The sequence below is a fragment of the Channa argus genome, chromosome 13 (genome assembly GCF_033026475.1).
Source record: "Channa argus isolate prfri chromosome 13, Channa argus male v1.0, whole genome shotgun sequence".
NCBI lineage: Eukaryota > Metazoa > Chordata > Actinopteri > Anabantiformes > Channidae > Channa > Channa argus.
Genome location: NC_090209.1, coordinates 5,141,680 through 5,165,893, shown reverse-complemented (window position 1 = coordinate 5,165,893; position 24,214 = coordinate 5,141,680). Strand labels below are relative to the sequence as shown.

Below are 24,214 nucleotides of genomic sequence, written 5' to 3'. Positions count from 1 at the left end.
AGTATAACTCCTACTCCATTTCTCTTCCTATCTGACCCATGGTAGAACAACTTGAACCCTGCTCCTAAGCTTCTGGCCTTGCAACCTTTCCACCTGGTCTCCTGGACACACAGTATGTCCACCTTCCTTCTCTGCATTATGTCAACCAACTCTCTAACCTTCCCAGTCATAGTCCCAAGATTCAAAGTCCCTACTATTAGTTCTACATTCTTAGCTTTCCTCTTCTCTCTCTCTCTGCCTACGAACACACCTTCCTCCTCTTCTTCTTTGTCTTCGACCAACAATAGTCCAATTTCCACTGGTACCCTGTAGGTCAACAGCACCGGTGACGGTCGTTGTTAACCCTGGCCCCGACCGATCCAGTATGGAAGTCATTTTCATGATTCGCATGTTTAATTTGGCATGCGTCTTACGTCGGATGCCCTTCCTGCCACAACCCTCTGCATTTAAGGGGAAAACTGTAAATGTTATTTAATTTCTGTCACAGGAAGTAAAAGCACAGCTGAATTCAGGTTCTGTTCAGCAGGGAGGTGACACTATCACACACAGGCAGTGAAGCAGCACACTGAGGAACTTTTGAACAAAACCAAAAGATCATCTGTTAAAGAGTCAAGAAGTGTGTGCATGAGATTTGCCCTAAAAGGCTGAAGGGGATCTGGGCCATGTTGGGTTGTCCTGGTTGCTAAAACCCTTCCTTGTTTAAAGCCTGTAGTTGTCTGCTATTTAAAATGTACTAGACTGCTTTAGATTCTTCCTTTTTTTTTAAGTTACTAGGTCCTGACTGGGGAGTCAGTGCCCTTTCTGTGACTTAGTACATGAACAAAAACTGTTTCATTTGAAAGCTACGATGAAATGTTAAGTAATATTCTGATAATGGTCCAATATTAAACCCTGATGATTAAAAAACAAACAAAATGTCAAACATGTTATAGCTTCCAAATAAAGGATAGAACCACTGGATGTTTATAACTTGATGACAGGATCCTTCTTTCAGTCTCTCTCAAATCCACTAGGCTGTGCTGTAACACAAACTATTACATTGGATCATTATGATGAGAACTGTGTCCATTTCAGCCAGTTATTTCACCTGAGATCAGAGCAACTTTACTGATAATAATTTATTTTTTCTCAAGAATCTCATTCCTACAGACAGGGTAGAGACAGTCTGCCACAACAGAGTTCAGATATTTACACATTTCTTTTAAAAGAACTGTTTTCCATGGAACTCATTTACATTCAAATATACAAATGCATTCACAAACACATGTAGCGTATTTGAATTCTTGTCTTACATACAGTGTAGATTAACATAAATGTATTGAGAACACTGGTAAATCTAATTCTTTAATTTAATTTAAAAAATGGATGGTGTACACCTGCAACCACAATACAAACTTGGTGACGTGAAAGACATACTTTATTTTAATAAATAAAAAAGGTAAAAAGCCAGCAAGTGCAATTTTCTTCAGAAATCTCATTTACACAACATAATGTAATCTCACCTACAACTCACATTCCTCTGACTTAATGCTACTAAAAATACTTTACTGCAAAATAGTGTAGTGTCAAAAAAAAGGTGATACTACACAAAACAAACCGATTCAGGTTTGAGCAAATTGATATAACTGAATTTGGTTGAATTTGGCTCCAAAATCAAAATCACAAAACAAGTCCACATTAAGACCACTTATTTACTAAAAACAAAGTAAAGCAGGCCCTAATTACACCTTTTTAATTAACAAAAAGGTTCTGTAATCAACAAGAAAACACATGTGACACCCAACAAGCTAAAACACTTGACTATTTGCATTAAGGCTTATGAAATCTGCCTTATTTATAGGCACTATTTAAGGGTCTGCTTTACAGATCCCATTGATCTCTTCACAGTGGAAGGAGAATTTACAAGACTAGGACTGGTCTATGACATAGAAGCCTGACTTTTTTTCTGTGGAATAACCCATTTCAGTTAAAACTGCAGTAATAACTGATACAAAACAAGTGATATCCAGTTTGTTTCTGAGCATCAAATAAAAGGTCTTATTAAACTAAATCTACTTACTCCTAACTGATTTGGATTAGGACAAAGCATGCGTTCTTTACAGGTTTTGCATTTAGGATTATTGGTGTAAATGAGCTATAATGGCATGGCTGAGCTCTCTTCTGAGTCATAGTGCAAAACAGAATCAACATGGAGTAAAGACTGCTGTGATGTCAAGATAAGAGAAGGTGTCCCGAAAAACAAAAAGTCCCTGTCAAATAATCAGAAGCCACTAAGTCTAAGGATTGAGATGGAGGTTTCTGAATCTCACATGACATCTCCAGGGAGTTTCATTGCTTGCACTTGGAGGGAAAAAGCACATTCAAAAGCGTCTTCAGGGACTTTTCTCTTCTTAATAAGTCGACTTTACATCCAGTAATGTTGAACCAACAGGATTGTTGTGCTTACTACAGAAAAAAGAAACAGAAAACAAACGTCATATGTGGAAACAGTAGTAATTAAGGGATTCTTCCATTGTAAAAAGTCCTACAGCCCTGTGAATAAAGGAAAAAATAACTGGGGGGTTAGAAGAGTAACACCAGCAGTTGTCAAATAGGCAAGTTGGCAACCTGAATTTAAATGCATTTCTCTCATGTCACTATGTGCTTGGTGATCCATCATCTTACCGAGAGTCCTACTCGCTCTGCGTCATCATTTGTAGCCTCTTTATTAGAAGAAGTTCTCCGAGAGCTGTAATTCTACACCCCTAACAAATAATCTCATGCACCAACAAAGGTATGAAAGGCTCAGTGCATTACTCTGTTATTATTAAAATCAAATGGACAATGTCCTTGGAGAACTCCACAGACTCATTGGTCTGCACGTTGATTTGCCACATTTTAAGTCAGATGACCTTCCTGATGCAACCCTCCCCAATTTTGCCGGGCTTGAGACCGGCACTGACCGACTGGGGATGGAGATGGGCGGTTTGGGGTTCAGTGTCTTGCCCAGGACACTTCGACATGTGCTCTGGGAAAGCGGGGCCTGAACCTCCAACCCCATGGTCGGTGGACGGCCACTGAGCCACTGCACCCACGGGGAACTCCACAGACTAATGTTTAGTAACCACGGTGTTCTTCTGAGGTCACCATGATCGGGTATGGACAAACACAAAAATCTTATTCTACTCTTAAGGAATGAGGTTGAAACTTACCACCAAAAACAGCAACACCCACTATTGGACCCAATTTACTATCACCACCTGTTACAAAAAATGAAGTAAGAAGCACAACAATTATTTTAACACATTACTTAGTTGACCAAAGCAATGCAACATCCTGCCACAAAAAACATTCTGGTGAAACTCTACATTTGATTATTCAACTTGGCAAAATAGGTAGAGTTAGTTACATGTCATTTGAATGTGTTTTAAGCATGGCCCACAGATTTTTGATAGGATTATTCATGTGAACGTCCAACTGCAACTATAAAATTATACAGGATCCACCTGCAGAGAAATGTTTGTGCCAAAAATGCTCACTATACACAGTCACCTTAAGTCTAGAGTCCATAGATAACAGCAATAAAATCAATCAATAAAATACTAGGAAACTATTTAATTTGGCAGCCACACATGCCCACATCATAGCACTGCCTCCACCATGCTTCACAGATCAGGTGGAAACTTTTTCTAGACATCTACAGGCCTTTTGAAAGTTTCCTGTCAAACTCTAATCCAGTCTGCTTGTTTTGGAGGCTTAGCAGTGGTGATGTAATAAACCCTCTGTATTTTCTCTGGTAAAATCTCCTTAGTAACATTGAAAATTCATTTTTTGTTAATCCATTTGTTGTTTTCTATAGACTTCCTGCCTTTTGGCATTTCTGAGTTTACCAGTGTGTTCTCTCTTCAAAAGAACATACCAAATATTTAATCTGGACTAACCTAATGTTTTTCTATTATCTTCTGGATGAATTTGTTTTGGTTTTTCAGCCTAGTGATTGTTTATTTACTGCTAGTAACACTTCTTTGGAATTTCTATTGACAGTTAACAAAAGGTTCAAATGAAATTCGACATAAAAAAAAAAAAATCAAATAAATCTGATTACTTCTAAATGATCTAAACATAGATCAAACAAAAACATATCTGGCTAAAAATTGCCACCAAATTGGGGGTCTATGAATGAAAATAAAAAATGAAAGTCTACACTACAGGCACATCTTACTTCGTTCATCTTAAATTCATTGTAACGATGCATCAAAAGGACAAATTGTGTCTATGTCCAAATTTGTGCAAATTAAATATCCCTGCTTACTGAAAAGCTAATAGCACAAACAAATAGCTCATTTCATCAGATGAGTGTAAAACTTTCAGTGGTTTCTAGTAATTTCTATGAACCCTACCTTTTGGCGTGGAAGCAGCAGTTGTAGTTGTAGTTGTAGTAGGTGTAGTTGTAGTTGTGGTGGTGGAGGGGGGGATAGATTTCACTAAAGCAGAAACATCAAAAAACGAATAAGGCCACAAGATCAAGATCACATATTCACACTTTTGTGATTTATTAAAATGCTGCAGAAACTAGTTTCACACAAGTGTGAACATTAGGCACCATCAAGGACATCAGAATCTTTATTTGAGTCATTGAAGGCAAAAATTAAAAAGACCCTAAACTAAACCTTACTGGTACATTTTGGGGGATAAATCTAAAATACTTTCCATCTTGTTAACATGTTCTTGACTTTGTACAGCTTCTCCTGAAACATACTCTGCTTTGTGTGGACTGAATCATAATTTTGGGTGATGGAGGATATTTAATAGCTATAAAATTAAAACCACCCTTCTTTGCATGGAAACAAACATTGAGCTAAAGTCTGTGAGTAAAATATGTCCATAATTTTATTTAATTTCCAAGTTGTAGTTCCGGGTGATAAACAATAACTATTGTGCCCCACAAAACTGTGTCTACTCATGATTTAGAGAATGTTTGGCTTTGGTTATTCAAAATTTTGGTTTACTTTACATTAGTTGAAAAGCATATGTAAATGGATTCCTTAGAGAACTAAAATGACTCACATCGAATAAACTAATTCAATACTGGGTTCAAATTGAATAAATAACTGTGCCCTAATTTAATTTGTTAATTCTCAATTCCTGCTGGACGTTTTCTGAAACTTTTCTTGTTGCACTGCTTATTTTTTCTGGGAGATCTTTTGAAACCCTCACTAGTGTGCGCCTCTGCAACACACAGCCTACTATGCATCTATGCTTAAAGAGGAACTAAAGCTGATTTACATGCAGCCATTTTTGTCAGTTTGGATTTTAAAGATTTGGTAGCTGAATCCTCTGCTGACAGTGATGTTCTGTGAGTCTGACTTGATGAAAAGCATCAACAGCACCTCTTTCAAATAAGTTTTGGAACATATTTCATTTAAACAATATAGTCCAAAGAGTTAGACAGCTTTAAGTTTACAGAATGTTGTCTAAATAAATTTAATCCCATGTAGAAATGCAAGGAAAACTCAAAATGTGTGTAAAGTTGTTAGGTTAGACATACGAGTAATAATTACTTACATTCACATGTTGGAAGTCCAGGTGACCATTCACCACTTATCTCACATGTCTGGGTAGCTGCTCCTTTCATGATGTATCCAGAGTTGCACTTGAATGTCACTGTAGATGAGGGTCTATGAGGGGGTCTAGAACCGGCTTGCCATTGACCATTGACAATTTGAGGATCTTTACATTCAACCATTCCTGACAAAAAAAAAAAATCTAATTAATATTAAAGTTAATAGATTTCTCCAAAAATAAGCTTCTTCATATTACTAGTCATCATCAGTCAAAGCCGAGAATACAGAACAGTAAAAACCTACATTAGGTAATAATGATCATATATGACTTACGTTCACATGTTGGAAGTCCAGGTGACCATTCACCACTTATCTCACATGTCTGGGTAGCTGCTCCTTTCATGAGGTATCCAGAGTTGCAGTTTAATGTCACTGTAGATGAGGGTCTATGAGGGGGTCTAGAACCGGTTTGCCATTTACCATTGACAATTTGAGGATCTTTACATTCAACCATTCCTGGCAAAGTAATAGGAAAAGAGAAGTTAGTACAGTTTGTCCACATACGATGATTTTAAAAAAGAATAAAACCAAATCAAAAAAAAAAAAAAAAAAAAAAAGACACTTACTACATGTTGGAGGTTCAGGTTTAAATGTTCCATCTTCTGAACACGTTATTGATCTTGATCCAATAAGTGTATTATCTTTGTTACAACTGTACAGCACCACATCTCCATAGTTATACTCGTCGTTGTTTGGACTGAAAGTGCCGTTCACAACCCCATGTGGAGGAGAACATATCATCACTGTAAGATAAAAACAAAATTTATTAGAATGGAAATAGTCACAGAGTTTATATTTAGTCATGTATCTTGTATTAACACACACAGATCACCAACCTTCACATACAGGTAACCTGCCCATCCAGCCTTTGTCTCCACACATGATTTCTCTGTTACCAACCAACGTGTAACTAATGAGGAGACAAAGAAGTTTGACTTTAGAAAACACAGCTTTACCCTTTCACATGACAACATTAAATACTCAGCATTTTTTTTCTTGTCCTTTTGGCTTATCCTGTGAGTTCAGGGTCACCACAGCAGATCATTTGTCCGAATGTTGATTTGGCAAAGTTTTTACGCCGGATGTCTTTCCTGACATAACTCTCCCCAATTTCTACCGGGCTTGGACCGGCACTGCACGGCTGGGGATGGGAATGGGCTGTTAGGGGTTCAGTATCTTGCCCAGGGATCAAACCACTGACCCTGTGCTCTGCCTTACCAACTGAGCTGTATTGTTACATGTAAATAATAACTCACTGGTTTGTTTATCTGATACACCTGTACAATTTAATGCAATCTAATACAGCAGCTTTGCCTAAATTCTTTGTAATTTGTCAGTTCCTAAGTTAAAACTCTGAGAAAGGTGATCATTTTATTCTTTTTATTACTAACCCAATGTCACAGTGGAACAGAGCTTTATCACCAAACTGAGTCCCTTCAGGATATTCAACTTGTCCATTTGTAATTTCTCCAGCAGAGCCACAGTGTTTCCCTGGAAAAAGAAAACTCCTATAAGTGTAATAATAATGTTTTTCCTTTTACTCTTATCTATAGAGCTGTGGGAGATTACGTTGCCACACCCAGACACTGGACTGACAAAATCTGTAATACAAAAATTCATGACACTGCCATGCAAGCTTCAACAAAAGGAAAGGTGGACGATGTTATAAAGGCATCATTTCATGTATGACTTGGGGCCTTTAACATTTAACTTTTACAGTGATCACAAAGCGATAAAACTTCTTTATAATTTATATATATTTTTAGCATACCAGTAAAATCACAGACGGGTATGTTACAACTCACACACACACACACACACACACACACTCTACATTGCTCATGCTAATAATAACTATAATTAAGCGACTATAAAATAGATGTGTGGATGCTACACGTCTGTATCTCCTGCTTATGCCTGTCACGTATTACTTAATAAATGCTGACCAGCAAACCAGATGATCTAATTACAGTATCTGGAGATAAGACATCCATGAACATTTGGGAGATACCTTCAGAATTTGGGTAAGTGTAGTAAAACCACTTTTCATGTTTAGAAATTCATGTATTGATTTTTTCAATCTCTTTGTTTCTGTCACTTTCTCTAATGAGAGCTGTACTAATGTACCTTAAAGCTGCAGCTTCAGGTCCATAACACTGTATATTCTGGCTGTTTCAGTCCTTCTGAAAGCACTTCAGGGCCAATGTGGGGGCAAAGTAACTAACGGCCTGTAATTCACTCTATTCATTTAAATTCACACTAGCACCATCTACTCCTGCCATCATGGCCGCATACACAGACTTAGTCACATGACATCCAGATATTTATGAAAAACATTATTGTGTTAATATGTTACTAGAGTATCACTTTATACTGCCAGTTTACACTGGTTGTGAAATATTTCTGCTCTTATTAATCTAAATATAAAAATCAAGTTTTAATATTTACTCTCGCATCTCAGTGTCACACGACTCCAACTGCCAGCAGAACAAGTGATGACTGTAGATCCTCCTGCAGGCGCGTAGCCAACCTCACAGGTTAAATAAACTTTAGTCCCATCTGGGAATGTTTCTAAAAGAATGAATTCATCCCTCAAGTTCATGTGGGGCCCTAGTGTAGGTTTGGAACAGTTCTGAGCTGTAAGGAAAACAGATAAAGAGTGAAATTGAAAGATGAGTACTAGAAGTGAGGCCTGGTTAATAATAAAGACCAAACAGCATCTAATCACAGGACAAGCTTATCCACACTAACCTTGGACAGTAACAGCAAGGCCAACACTGCTCAGCAGAAGGAAATAAGTGACGCCCATGATGGTATCTGGTAAGTCTTACTGAAGTCACCAAGTCCTTTATGATAAAGAAAAACTAATTTATTTAAGAAAACAAGAGGTCACCTTGTTATGACCCTTTGTAGCATATTTTAGAAACATCGCACCTTGCAAAAAGTTTCAATATAGCGCTGCCTAACACTTTCTAGTTAAAAACAGCTGCCAAATGTCTGCTCCTTAAACAGGTAACTTGTGACATACGTGCCACATGATTCCTGTTCTCTCCCTGACATGCGCTTAAGTAACCTGTGTGTGTGTGTTCGTGTCGCAGTAGTGAAGCTCGATGTCTGCAGCCTTTAACATACGGAGTTGAAGAAAGCTGATTACAAACCTGGTTACTCGTAAACATGGCAAAGAAATTGGCGTTCTCCGACAGAAATCATACTACAGAAACTAGCTATCACTAACCCCCTACAACGATTTCGGAAATCAGCTTTCTCGAGAAAGTCGACTTTAACCCGGTTAGTCCATGTAAACGCAGTCACCGATGTCACGATAAGGTTAAACGTAACATATGGTTAGATAAAGAGCAGTGTTGATATTATCGTCAACACTTTTTCCCACTCGGGATGGAAAAAGCTTTAACGTTTTGTACCGTAGCGTAAGGCTTTGTATAAATAAGTGTTTTGCCCGTAGTAAACACGTAATCAGGTTAAGAAAACCCCACAAGTTCTGTTGTTTAGTAAAAAGCTAGGTGAGCTAACGTCAAATCAACAAATGTTAATAATACACAGTTTTCAGTGCGATATCACTGGTCTGTTGTCGTAGTGCTGTTTGTTAAAAAGAAAGATATACATACTCACACCTTAACGAAGCAACGTGAAGAATAACTGGGGTTAACAATATATTCGCAACGTTAAATTTATGTTTCCTGTTTAACGGTCCCACCCCTGATTATACTGTAGTGCGTCATATCGGAAACTGTGACTTTAAGAACCACGGAAGTGCTCGACACTTAGAGTTTACTAATAAAATTCGGTCACTTTTCCATTTTTTTAAAGCTGGTTTTAGAAAAACACACCAAACGAGAACTTGAATGTGGAGAAATGAACATGGATCTTGTTTTAGGATATAGGTTGACAAAAATCTCTCGAAAGCATCAATTGTCTTCAATACCACTCACAGCCTATGAGCTCATGAGAAAGAGGCTCAGATGAGGATACATTTATTGGGATGTAATTTCTCAGTCATCTGTTGTTGCTTCACTTTGTTAAGTCAGGATTCATATCTTCCTCTCTCCTAATGAGTGAATGTGTTGCACATGTCTTTTGTAGTGTTCCAAAATTCCTCATTGTTGGGCCTTTACTGTTTTCGACAAGGTCAGAATATTAATATTAATATATAATAGAAATTTTCACTTATGTCCTGAAGACAGCTCACCCAAGCCTTTCTATTTAAAGCATTTGGTGGTTCTTTAAAACTTTATTGTGAGCTGTTGTCAAAGCAACAACTTTTTTAGGCCAAACTTATGGCTAATTTACAGTTAGCTGAATCATAACTGAGAACAAATATCCACCAGCCATATATGTAAAGAAACATTTATACATTAAACTAATAACAAATCATAGATTCATATAAAGTTCTAATTCATACATTAATTGCAAAAAGCAGTGCCAATACAAAAGCAGTTCTCCACCTGTCTAAAAATAAAAACCAAAAACAGAAAAAGATGGATGTTATGAAACATTTAATTTCAATAAATATATAATAAAAAGGCAAGCTAGTACAAAAATAAAAATCAATCTATATATACACACACAGCTTTATGTAACCACAGACATAACACCTGTGTCTGAATACTGTTCCAACATTTTTCTCTTCTTCAGTGTATGTAGGATAAAATATTTATATATTTACCAAACTAATATTTTGGAAAACAGAAATTCACGCAACATATACAATAGAGGAATTTCATTTTTAAAAATGTCGCAACTTAAATTATAACTTTGTCATTTTCTAGATAAATCACATTGTTTACAATCACCAAACAGACGCCAAAACCAACACCAAAACGTCTATACTTGAATTTGGCCACTTGTCAGTCTGCAGCCTGGATTAGTTCGTCAGACTGTGCCATAGACCTCTGTTGCTGTCTAAACCATTAAAACACATCAGCCAGTCACACAAATCCACCGGGTGACATATTCTTCATTGAGTGTTGTGATACATGGGTTTTTAACAAATGCTGCCCCACATGCTCTGAACTGGACTCTTTCCTTGGTCTACTGCATTGCACAAGATCTCTGGTGGAATTATGGTTTTTCACCTAGTAAAGCAGTGTTATTTACTGTTGATTTTAGCATGTCTATGGTGATTGCAGATAATATAATTAATTTAGAAAATGACAGATGATATCCTTTAATTTGGTGAAGATAGAAGACACATAAAAAAAAATGCTAAATCAAGATTTTAGCAAACACATTTCAATGAAGAAGGCCAATAACGTTTACACAACAAAACCGGATGTGCTTATACTTATAAACAATATTTTGTAGCCTGTTTTACGCTGTTGAACACTAATGAACAGATGAGGCTACTTTGTGGGAGCTGAAGTTACAAGACTGAAGGACTTAATCAGCTAGAAACCTCCCTTTTATACATTCAAATGTTTCATGGCATTAATCATTTCAGTTACATAAGTGCAGTAAAATCTAATAACAGTCAACATGTACAAGTGCATTCAGTGTGGTTTAAGCAGCAAAAAACATCAAACATACATTATTTACAGATCTTGGCTTATGAGATGATTGGTACAACTGAGCTATAATAGCTGAGCTGTGGTCAGAATTATAGTGCAAAAGTTTCAAAATCAAAGTCAAGTTCAAGCTTTTCCAACAGTCATGATATGCATTTCAGTTTCCAAATTACAGAATAGAAAAACTGCTTTGATGTTGTACAGCAGAAGGAAAGTGTCCCAAACATCATGAATGGAAGCAGAAAAAAAAAATTAAAAACAAGTGCTGTAAAGCATCTCTTATTAATCAAATGAGATGAGAGGACTCTTACGAGGTTTCTGAGTCTCACAGGCCATTCACACAATCATTTTTCAGAGATTTTCCTTCCATGCACGTGGAAGGCACAGATACTGTAAATTTAAATGCCTTTTCAGTGACATTCTCTTTGAACAGCTTTACATTTAATAATGTTTGGCCAGCAGGATTTACTAGAGGGAAAAAAGAGAAAACTAATGTCAATGAGATATTTTAAGAGAAAAAAAAAATAGAACAAAGACAATCAAGTGTGATTAGTGGTATCTTACTGAGAGTGCTACATGTTCCTCCTGGTCTTTGTCAGAACGAGAACCTTTGTTAGATCTGCCAATAAACAAACTGTCAACATGGCTGCTTTTATATAACCCAGAAACACAGGAAGCTGCTAGGAGGGTCTGAGGAAGTCCAGAGAAACACTTGGTTGTTATTGCAAGTGGAGTTTTACAGTCCAACAAATGTTCAAATAGGTGTATAGGCTCAATATTCATATCATGTGGCACTATGTTCTGCAATTTCATATGGAATTACAATATTTACACACAATATCTGGTCTTCACATGTTTTATTTATACTGTAAATATGTGAAGAAAGTGGCTGTAAACAAGCTCAGGTAAGACATTATCTACTCTATGTTCCCCTGTGAGACACACTCCAGTTTACACATAACATCAGCGTTTCTAAAGAGGAACCTTACAGCCATGAAACACCAAGCTGACTTCAAAGAACCAGCTCAAACAAAGGTAAAGACCAACTGCTGCGTCGGCTCACATTGGCTTCATCTGGGCTGTGGGATAAGGTGAGAGCAGAAGAGCATCTGCGTTTGCATGAGGGGAGGAGAAAGCAGAAGACTCGGGACTGTGGACATACATACTGTAAACAAGCAGAGCTGGCTTATAATCCATGATGTGTGAGAACTTACAAATTGTACTGGCATTGTAAATATCACAGTGTTTTACTGTTGACTGACTCACTTAGCTGAACAGCTGATCAGAGTTGTCTCCTTCACCCATGGCCTGATGCCGATTCAAAAAGCAGGCTGAGTAGCTCTCAGGATGCAGGACACACTGCTCAGACTCAGTGTTTCCGCTACAATAGCACATTAAAGGCATGTAGGGCCACCAATGCAATGAGACCCCTGTTGTTTTATTTTATCCTTTCATTTTTTAATAATATTTTTTAAATTACATCTGTTGTGAAGTAATTGGTTTTAGTTCACAATGAAGTTACCAAATAAAACTCTTGTGCTGTGTGAGAAATATTTTAGCTTCTGCGCATAAAACCTCTATCATTGTCTTTCCACTGTGTCTGAAAAAACCTTCTAGGAGAAACACTGACACTAAGCCAACAGATGCTTCCCGAGAGGCTGCATTTGGCCGACAGTCAGCTTGGTGTCGTCAGGCCTTCAAAAGTCATCATAAAAGCATCACAAACACACTTCAACATGCAGCACGTAATAACACTGGCAGAATGGAAATGCTCACAAAACACAAAGACATAAACATGGTGGTGTGAGACACTGCAATAGAGATTAATACAATCCATCTATTAGAGAAACTTTGAAGTGGGGGTTGTCTTTTTTTAGCTCCTGAGGTCAGGTGTCAACAACCTCTTGCTAGAATCATGGACTTTACCTAAAAATGTTTGTGTGGGAGGCAAACAAACACACAGAGAATCCAAGGCAGGTATGAAGCTCCTTTTTCAAGAATTAGTCTGCATGAATGAATAAAAATTTTACCTGATACATTTCTTGTAGATAATCACGAGTACAGTGAGAACAACAACAAGGATGCCTGTTTTGATGACAGAAAAATGGAGATATTTGAATATAATGATGTAAAACCAGTTGATTGGTCATGAGAGTGACAAACAGGATTTGCAGAAAAATTAGGATGCTGTGGAAAATGTAAATACAAAGATGCAATGATTGGCAAAGCATTTGAAACTATATTTTTCATTGTAAAAAGTATGAAGACAGCATATCAAAATGTTAAAACGTTGACAAGATATTTGCTAATTTTGAACTTGATGCCAGCAAAATATTTTTAAAGAGGTTGGGACAGAGACAATGAAAGACTGGGAAGGTGATTAGTTTAATTGGCAAGACTGGGTATAAAAGGAGGATTCCAGAGAAGTTCAGTACTCATAAGTAATGATGGGAAAGAGATCACTCTTTAAAGGATTGTTGAACTTCTTTTTGAAAAAGACACAATTCTGTAGTGAAAAGCGCTGCATGAGCTCAGAACACCTCTGAAAACCACTTGACTTCCAATGTCATTTAAAACTCACACAGCACAGTTATTGTTTGAAGGTTCCGTTAATCCTGAACAATATGTACAAGTTTAAAACGACAAACACTATGGTGTAATCTAGTTCAAGAAGGGCTTCACTTATTTTAGAAACATATCATCAAATCATATTGTATTAAAAAAGAATGGCTCCGTAGTAAAAGAGTCCAGGTGCTAGACTGTCTGCAGTCCAGACCTGTCATCCATTGGATCTTTTGCCGTATTATGATACATAAAATCCGACAGAGCAGGCCTCAGGGTGTTGAATAGGTGAAATCCTATATTCAATTAAAATTAAAAATGTTTATTTGAAAACTGATGATCTCTTTATTTCCCGAACACAGTGGTGTTAAAAGAAGAGATGGTGCCACACACTGGTAAACACACACTTGTCCCAACATTTCTGAGACATGTTGATGGCATCAATTTGAAGTCAGCAAATATTGCTAATAATTTTAACATGTGATATGTTACTTTTGTATTGTTCAAAATGGGTTTCAAGTCATTTTCAAATCATTGCAATCTCTTTTCCTCAAACTGGGTTTGTAAATACCTGACACCATCCTAACATGATAATTCTCTAAAGCTTTTGTTTGAGGAAGCTACAGTGAAATACTAACAATAGAGAAATTAATATTTACTTTATTTGCATATTCAATGTACACAAACAAAAACCACAGTGAGAAAGTGAAAAGGCTGAATGTGTCACTTTGCTCTTATTTCTTGACCCAAATAAAAACATGAAAAAAAAACATTCAAAGATGAAGGTGAAACTTACCAACGACACAGCCCAGTATCACAGCCAACTTATGTCCTTTGTCTGTAAAAGAAAAAAAGAAAAATAATAATGATTTTGTTGGATAACCAGATGTGTCAGTTGGTCAGGGAGCAACATTGAAGCAAAAATACATAAAATGATATTTGCAACATTACAGTAGCTTTCATAATTTTCTAACAGTTTGCAGTTTATGTTACCAATTATTATTTGATGATAAAAATGTGACTTTAACCTTGTAAGCTAATAAAAACAGACGGGCTGCTGCTGTAGAAATCACACACTCTCAATGTCACCTCAAACCTTCACCATCATTTCTAAGTCCAAACGTATATAACCTTTGTGGAGTTTATGTGAAAACAGGCAGAGAGAATACTTTATTCAGTTTATAGGTTTATCAATGTGTAATATAGTATCTTTCAGCTGTCCCCTTTTAATGGGTCACCACAGTGAATCATGTGTCTCCATCTAACTCTGTCCTCTGCATCCTCTTCTCTCACACCAACTAACTTCATGTCCTCTCTCACTACATCCATAAATGTCCTCTTTGCTCTTCCTCTAGACCTCCTGCCTGGCAGCTCCAACCTCAGCATCCTTCTACTGATATATTCACAGTTTCTCCTCTGAACATGTCCAAACCACCTCAATCTGGCCTCTCTGACTTTATCTCCAACACATCTAACATGAACTGTCCCTCTGATGTCCTCATTCCTGATCCTGTTCATCCTCGTCCCTCCCAAACAGAGAACCTCAACATCTTAAGCTCTGCTACCTCCAGCTCTGCCTCCTGTCTTTTCTTCAGTGCCACTGTCTCTAAGCCGAACAACATCTCTGGTCTCACCACCGTCTTGAACACCTTTCCTTTCATTCTCGCTGATGCTCTTTTATCACACAACACACCTGACACTTTTCTCCACCCGTTCCAACCTGCCTGCACTCACCTCTTCACCTCTTTTCCACACTCTCAGTTGCTCTGAACCGTTGACCCTAAGTACTTAAAGTCCTGCACCTTCTTCACCTCTGCTCCCTGTAACCTCACTGTTCCACCTGGGTCCCTCTCAATGACCCACATGTATTCTGTCTTACTGCGGCTAAGCTTCATTCCTCCGTTTTCCAGAGCAGACCTCCACCTCTCTAGATGTTCCTCCACCTGCTCCCTGCTCTCACTACAAATCACAATGCAAACATCATAGTCCACGGAGATTCCTGTCTAACCTCATCTGTCAGTCTGTCCATCACCAGAGCAAACAAGAAGGGGCTCAGAGCTGATCCTTAACGGGCCCACCTCCACCTTGAACTCCTCTGTCACACCTACAGCACTTCACTACTGTCTTACAGCTCTCATACATGTCCTGCACCACTCTAACATACTTCTCTGCCACTCCAGACGTCCTCATACGATACCACAGCTCCTCTCTCTGCACCCTGTCAGACGCTTTCTCTAAATTTACGAAGACACAATGCAGCTTCCTCTGACCCTCTCTGTACTTCTCCATCAGCATCCTCAAAGCAAATACTGCATCTGTTGTTCTCTTTCTAGGTATGAAACCATATTGCTGTTCACAAATGTTCACCTCTGACCTTAGCTGAACTTCCACTACTCTTTCCCACAACTTCATTGTTTGGCTCATCAGCTTTATTCCTCTGTAGTTGCCACAACTCTGCTCATCTCCCTTGTTCTTAAAAATGGGCACCAGTACACTTCTCCTCCAGTCCTCAGCATCCTCTCACTCTCCAAGATCTTGTTAAACAAACTAGTCAGAAACTCTACTGCCACCTCTCCTAGACACTTCCATACCTCCACAGGTTTGTCATCAGGACCAACTGCCTTTCCACTCTTCATCCTCTTCAACGTCCTCCTCACTTCATTCTTACTAATCTTTGCTACTTCCCGCTCCACACCAGTCACCTTTTCTACTCTTCGTTCCCTTTCATTTTCCTCATTCCTCAACTCTTCAAAGTTCTCCTTCCATCTTCCCATCACACTCCTGGCACCTGTCAATACATTTCCATCTTTATCTTTAATGTGTGACATGTCTGACTTACGTTCACATGTTGGAAGTCCAGGTGACCATTCACCACTTTCATCACATGTCTGGGTACCTGCTCCTTTCATGATGTATCCAGAGTTGCATTTGAATGTCACCTTAGATGAAGGTCTATGAGGGTGTTTAGAATCCTCATCCCAGTCACCGTTGACAATTTGAGGATCTTCACATTCAACCATTCCTGATAAAAATAAATTTAAATTAATATTAAAGTCAATACATTTCTTCAAAAATAAGCTTCTTCGTATTACTAGTCATCATCAGTTAAAGCCGAAAATACAAAACTGTAAAAACACTTACTGAAACATGTTGGAGGATCAGGCTTCAATGTTCCATCTTCTGAACATGTTGCTGACTTTGATCCATCTACTGTATAACCTTTGAAACAACTGTACAGTACAACATCTCCATATTCATACTCTTCTTTTTTTGGACTGAAAGTACCGTTCACAACCACAGGTGGAGGAAAACATTTCACCACTGTAAGATAAAAACAACATTTATTAGAATGAAAATAGACACAGAGTTTATATTTAGTCATGTGTCTTGTATTAACACACACAGATCACCAACCTTCACATACAGGCAAACTGCCCATCCAGCCTTTGTCTCCACACCTGATTTGTCTGTTACCAACCAACGTGTAACTAATGAGGAAACAAAAAGATTTGACTTCATGCAGCAAAATTCAGAAAGACCAGTGTTTGTCTAGAATTTCACATGACAACACTGATTATTCAGTAAGTCTTAACTAATGATTGCTGACATTTTAGAATAAGGACATAATACTCTCAATTAAATAAAACAAACTGGGCATCTGAAAATTAAACATCAGTTTACTGACCCAGTTTGACATGTGATCACAGCTCTGTCTCCAAACCGAGTCCCTTTAGAATAATTAACGTGTCCATTTGTCACATCTGCAGCTTGGCCACAGTTCTTCCCTGAAAAAAGAAAAGTCTCACAAGGATTAAATTCCTACTTTAAAAACTAATGAATATCATCATATACAAATGATATTAAATACTGATCATGAACCTTATTAATCAGACATTTATACTGCCAGTTTAATCTGGTTAGTAAATATTTCTGCTATTAGTATTTTGAAAATAAAAATCAAATGTTAATATTAAAAAAGTAAAATTAATGCTTCTTTAAACTTAAAGTAAAAGCACTTATACTTCAGGAAATTCTTATCGTATTGAACTTGTCAGAAGCAGAAATGCACATAAAATGTGAAATTAAACAGTTTTACTTCACAAACCTACATTAGGTAATAATGATCATATATGACTTACGTTCACATGTTGGAAGTCCAGGTGACCATTCACCACTTATCTCACATGTCTGGGTATCTGCTCCTTTCATGATGTATCCATAGTTGCACTTGAATGTCACTGTAGATGAGGGTCTATGAGGGGGTCTAGAACCGGCATCCCAATAACCATTGACAATTTGAGGATCTTTACATTCAATCATTCCTGGCAAAGTAATAGGAAAAGAGAAGTTAGTACAGTTTGTCCACATACGATGATTTAAGAAAGAATAAAACCAAAACCAAACATAAACACTTACTACATGTTGGAGGTTCAGGTTTAAATGTTCCATCTTCTGAACACGTTATTGATCTTGATCCAATAAGTGTGTGATGTTTTTTACATCTGTACAGCACCACATCTCCATATTCATACTCGTCGTTGTTTGGACTGAAAGTGCCGTTCACAACCCCATGTGGAGGAGAACATATCACCACTGTAAGATAAAAACAACATTTATTAGAATGGAAATAGACACAGAGTTTATATTCAGTCATGTGTCTTGTATTAACACACACAGATCACCAACCTTCACATTCAGGTAACCTGCCCATCCAGCCTTTGACTCCACACGTGATTTGTTTGTTACCAACCATCGTGTAACTAATGAGGAAACAAAGAAGTTTGACTTTAGAAAACACAGCTTTACCCTTTCACATGACAACATTAAATACTCAGCATTTTATTTTTTTTTTGTTCTTTCGGTTTATCCCGTGAGTTCAGGTTCACCACAGCAGATCACTGTCCGCATGTTGATTTGGCACAGTGTTTAGGCCGGGGGCCCTTCCAGATGCGACCCTTCCCAATTTCTACCGGGCTTGGACCGACACTGCACAGCTGGGGATGGGAATGGACTGTTAGGGGTTCCTTAGCTGGAACCAGGGATCAAACCACTGACCCTGTGGTCTGCCTTACCAACTGAGCTACACCTGGCCCCCAACACTGAATACTCTTATCTTACTGAGTTTGCACCTCAAATTGTTTCTTTCTTTTCTTTACACAATAATATTCAGATTGTAATCAGCAAAACCCTTCTAAAATTTAGAGCATCAGGCTGAGATGCAGGAGTCTGCAGGGAATTAAATCCATTGTTACATGTAAATATTAACTCACTGGTTTGTTTATCTGACACCTGTACAATCTAATGCAATCTAATACAGCAGCTCTGCCATGAATTCTTTATAATTTGTCCGTTTTTAAGTTAAAACTCTGAGAAAGGTGATTATTTTAATCTGTTTATTACAAACCCAGTGTCACAGCGGAACAGAGCTTTATCACCAAACTGAGTCCCTTCAGGATAATCAACGTGTCCATTTGTAATTTCTCCAGCAGAGCTACAGTGTTTCCCTGGAAAAAGAAAACTCTCATAAATGTAATAATAATGTTTTTCCTTTTTCCTTTCCTGGAAATAGATGTGTGGATGCTACACGTCTGTATCTCCTGCTTATGCCTGTCATGTATTACTTAATAAATGCTGACCAGCAGATAATTACAGTATCTGGAGATAAGACATCCATGAAGATTTGGGAGATACCTTCAGAATTTGGGTAAGTGTAGTAAAACAACTTTTCATGTTTAGAAATTCATGTATTGATTTTTTTTTAATCAATGTCTTTGTTTCTGTCACTTTCTCTAATGAGAGCTGTACTAATGTACCTTAAAGCTGCAGCTTCAGGTCCATAACACTGTATATTCTGGCTGTTTCAGTCCTTCTGAAAGCACTTCAGGGCCAATGTGGGGGCAAAGTAACTAACGGCCTGTAATTCACTCTATTCATTTAAATTCACACTAGCACCATCTACTCCTGCCATCATGGCCGCATACACAGACTTAGTCACATGACATCCAGACCTTTATGAAAAACATTATTGTGTTAATATGTTACTAGAGTATCACTTTATACTGCCAGTTTACACTGGTTGTGAAATATTTCTGCTCTTATTAATCTAAATATAAAAATCAAGTTTTAATATTTACTCTCGCATCTCAGTGTCACACGACTCCAACTGCCAGCAGAACAAGTGATGACTGTAGATCCTCCTGCAGGCGCGTAGCCAACCTCACAGGTTAAATAAACTTTAGTCCCATCTGGGAATGTTTTTAAAAGAATGTAAGTATCCTTCAAGTTCATGTGGGGCCCTAGTGTAGGTTTGGAACAGTCCTGAGCTGTAAGGAAAACAGATAAAGAGTGAAAGTGAAAGATGAGTACTAGAAGTGAGGCCTGGTTAAATAAAGACCAAACAGCATCTAATCACAGGACAAGCTTATCCACACTAACCTTGGACAGTAACAGCAAGGCCAACACTGCTCAGCAGAAGGAAACAAGTAACACCCATGATGGTATCTGGTAAGTCTGACTGAAGTCACTGAGCCCTTTGTGGTAAGGAAAAATACAAATTTAGACATAACATTGAAGGTGTTATCTGATTTGCAGCCTCCCGTTCAGCAGTTGAGGTGAAAGTTCAAGGAAACATAAGTTAAAATAAAGAACCACATTTTCTCCTGTTTCTGCTTATTGTGAATAGGTGTTAAGACACTTATCACAGACTGAAACTTATTTTTAAATGCATCCACTTTATTTTATTTACAAATGCAAAAGTGGCAATTTTATTACAGATCACTTGAAAGTGAGTCCAGATCAAAAAACACTAAGACAAAGCCACATTTCATCAGGATTATCACTAAAATCTTCACAAGATACATGTAGTTTCTGAACACTTTTGTGTTGTTGTCTTTGACCTGAACTTTTTGTTTTATTTATTTATTTATTTTCATTCAGATTAAATTAACGTTTGTAAAAATTAAGTTAATGTTTGTAAAGTAATAAAGAAAAGGTCACGCTGCAACTTAAGTTAAATTTCCCTTAACTTTCCCATTAACTGCAGCATCGGAAATAAGTGCCTCATTTGAGAGATCCAACACATTTAATGACAGACCTGTAACTTGCCGACAATAACAGCTTCACGAACCAAATCAACGATCCTAACTAGGTTTAGGCCCCAACACACATTATATCATATGTTAATGTATCAAATCATTACAGTAATTCAATAAATAGCAGTTATCTACCAAAATATCAACTAATGCAAATGAGAGGCTACGCAGGCCTAGTTTTAGTCACATTAGATGATTCTTACAGCAGTGTGATGAAGCTTTGGATAAAGACGACCTGTAACTTACCAAATTAAATGTGAATTGTGCTTCTCTGTCTCCTTAAGGTTGAACGCGTTACTGCAAAATTCTGCCAGCTCTTATGAAAAGATGAATATCAACAAGAAGTCCCCTCGAAACCCCCCAGCAAATATATTCACACATAGTTTACGGGTACAAATACAGGAAGGAACTGACTTTCACACATCGTTCTACATGAAGGATCTGTGCATGGCTGCTATTCTAGAGACCCAGATCCCTGTTGTGATCACAGAGAAGTGCATCAGGGCCAAGACGAATACAGATGATCAATAAGTAAAAGACTTATCAGACGTACAAACTCTAAAATTAACCTAAAGTAAAAAAGTACAAATACCATACTGAGAACTACTATGAACTATGTAGGCCTGCTTTACCTCTTTACTCTCTTGTAGCAGTAATATTGCAGTACAATAAAGCTAAATCAAAACTACCTCTGGAGTTAAACTATGCAGCTACGTTGTGGTAGCTACATGATGGATTTCACTAACCAACATGGTTGAGTGTGTCGTCTAATAAGAGCATGAATCGAATAATCCGTGAACTCAGTTTAGCTTTTCTTTTCACTCAGTGACACTGACTGGACTCCAGAGACTCTAATTCCAGAACCATCAACTACAATATAGAGAAAAATAACTATAGATCTGGTTTAATGGATACACTTTCTCTATTAATCATCACAATTACAATACACACAAGCTAATCCAGGCCAAGTGACCAAATGTGAGAGGATTGAATGTTGGTTTTAGTATCTGGCGATTTTAAATAATGAGGTTAATTTAGAAAATGCCTGAAATTATCTTTGAAAGATATGAAATTATTTTTGAATTGTAGTTCTGGTCAAAGGAGTTGAGTAAAACTTTCCTGTACTTCACAGTCTCTAGAGGGTGTTGGGTGTTTGTTGGGTCAGTGTTCTACACAAAACCATGAACCGATGTGTCATTTGTCTTCAGTCAGTCTGAAGTCTAAAGAAAGAATGTTAAACCTGTATATTGTAAGGGAAACAGGAATGGTTTTGGAATACTTGGAACGAAATGACGGATTTTAATACAGTAATAGTGGCAAAATAAATATATTTAAAAAAAAAAAATGGTATAAGAAGAACAGATAAATGTAAACAGTGCTCGGTTGCCAGCCAGTGTTCGATACCATGTGAGTATTAATAAATCATTAACGTAAAGGTTTCTACCTCCAACAACAGATACAGAGGAACCTTGTTGGAATTTGCTCAACAAATCTAAAACCAGAAATTGAGGAATTGTGAAATTACACGTTCAATAAAATGCAAGTTCCTGTATTGCTCAATACAATGAGTTGCTCAATGAGTCACTCGTTGATGTTAAATGGCCACTTTATATAGCACTTTTATGCAACACGCTTTGCAACGGGGGCGGCTGTAGCTCAGTCGTCCATGGACCACAGGGTCAGTGGCTCGATCCCCGGCCCTGGCTATATGTCGAAGTGTCTCTGGGCAAGACACTGAACTGAGGCTGGCAGGTAGAATCAAACCAGGGACCTTCTAGCTGTGAGGCAGCAGCGCTAACAATTCCACCATTGTGTTGCTCTCAGTTACAACAGACCGTAATCAAAAAATAATATTTAAGAACTACATCTGTGATGAACAATTTACAATGTTAAAAACACCTGTTCTGCTTGAAACATGGCTTAAAAAGGATTTACCAATGAAGGGTAAGGATGATCACAGCTGGGCTGCAGCGGAGCAGGAACGCAGGAATAGTTATTCTCCCAAGAAAAAAAGAGAAGTTCCAAAATTGTGTTGACACAGAGGAAACAGCCCACACCCCACTAAAAACACTAGAAATTTCCATTCACTGGGACACTTGGTTGCTATATTTGATTAATCACACAATAAATCATAGAAATGTGAAAAGAAAAAAAATCTTATTTCTCTGCTTCCAGTTGATTTCTGTTCTCCTCTTATGATGAAACACACTGTCTACAGCCAAACTGAAAGTGTAAAAGCAGCTTGTGGTATTTAACCCTTTTAAACAGTGTAGTACTACTTTCTTGTGTAATTAGACAAATGTTATGGAAAAGATAGAAATACTGCACATAAGCAGTGGATAAAAGAACCTACCAGAAGTTATTACTAACACTACATTTACTTCACTGGAAACTCTCTTAGTTGTCATACAAACCTTATAACCTGTCATAGATACACTCAGTGTGACAGCAGAAGCACCTTTGTGTTCATGAGCATCCTTGCATTAAACAGTATAAAATACTCTGTGGCAGTACTTGTTGAGAAGTATTCATAATGTCTGAAATATTTGACTTGACCACAGAGTAAAAACCTTTTCACCAGCTCCATGTCTGCTACTCAGAAAACACAAATGATACATTTATATACGAGCTGTCAAACAGGACAAAGAGTAAGTTCACAGGCATTTTGAATGTCCTGGAAAACACCACCATCCTGTGGCCTGAGTGTGTTACTGCAAGTCCAGAAACTCGGAGTTCCGTTTGGTCCAAACTACTGTAACATCCCACATCATCATCTACTTACGCCGAAGAGGATCAATTAGTTGTTGTTTATGAACATTTTGTGACGTTTTAATGATGTTTCCATTCACATGGTAAGTCTCCATCTTAGAAATGTCCTTTTAGTGTGTGGATGACATATTTCATTTATTAACAGCACATTTATGGTGACATACCTTTTATTTTGTCTGTGGACTTTGTGTATTTTGGTTGCACTTCATCCTGTTCAGAGCTTCCGGTCCACTAGTAACATGCAGCTGAAGGATTCTGTGGTTGCTACGTTTCGTCCCAAGACTCTTCTTTAGGAAGGTCCACGGACCAGCTGTCTCCGGCAGCTCCTCTCCAGGCACCACACCCGGGTCTCCTCACACACCTCCTGGCTCCCTCCCTAACACCCCGTCATCTTCCCACTGTAGCAGGTTCCCGGGCTTCTCTTCACTCCCATTTTCTCCCTCTTGCTGTGTCTCCTCTATCCCCTGTCCTCACTTAAAGTGTCCTCCTAGCCAGCCCCCTTCAGGTCCTGAGAATGAACACTGGACCTGTGAGCTGGTGGAAACCAAGATGATCTTCAGGAAGCTGCCCAGAGTCAGGTCTCCTGAAGTGAGAGAGGTGAGTGCACCACATGCCCCTGCAGTTCCTCAGAGACCCCCTAACCCTCTTCTTATACCTGGTTCCAAGC

General features: G+C 38.0%; 1 protein-coding gene across 3 annotated transcripts; it reads right to left on the bottom strand.

Annotated features, from left to right (window-relative positions):
* Positions 1–1,099: 1,099 nt before the first annotated feature.
* On the bottom strand, positions 1,100–22,054 carry LOC137139407 (complement component receptor 1-like protein). 3 transcript variants are annotated; one of them, XM_067526603.1, is made up of 16 exons: positions 21,025–21,161; positions 20,123–20,217; positions 19,822–20,010; positions 19,092–19,191; positions 18,374–18,447; positions 18,104–18,280; positions 17,827–18,009; positions 17,373–17,472; positions 17,102–17,175; positions 16,829–17,008; positions 16,527–16,709; positions 5,877–6,059; positions 5,545–5,727; positions 4,380–4,463; positions 3,192–3,239; positions 1,100–2,445 (listed from the first exon to the last, which is right to left on the bottom strand). In XM_067526603.1, exons 2-16 carry the CDS (start codon positions 20,178–20,180, stop codon positions 2,405–2,407), a joined length of 1,857 nt encoding a protein of 618 aa, XP_067382704.1. In that variant the 5' UTR covers positions 20,181–20,217; positions 21,025–21,161; the 3' UTR covers positions 1,100–2,404. The 3 variants fall into 3 exon arrangements, 2 of the variants coding, with proteins under 2 accessions (XP_067382704.1, XP_067382705.1); XR_010916316.1 differs by lacking the exons at positions 1,100–2,445; positions 3,192–3,239; positions 4,380–4,463; positions 5,545–5,727; positions 5,877–6,059 and adding exons at positions 10,022–11,593; positions 11,690–11,815; positions 13,156–13,210; positions 14,484–14,525 and having other exon boundaries at positions 21,025–22,053; XM_067526604.1 differs by lacking the exons at positions 1,100–2,445; positions 3,192–3,239; positions 4,380–4,463; positions 5,545–5,727; positions 5,877–6,059 and adding exons at positions 10,022–11,593; positions 11,690–11,744; positions 13,156–13,210; positions 14,484–14,525 and having other exon boundaries at positions 21,025–22,054.
* Between the last annotated feature and the right edge of the window lie 2,160 nt (positions 22,055–24,214).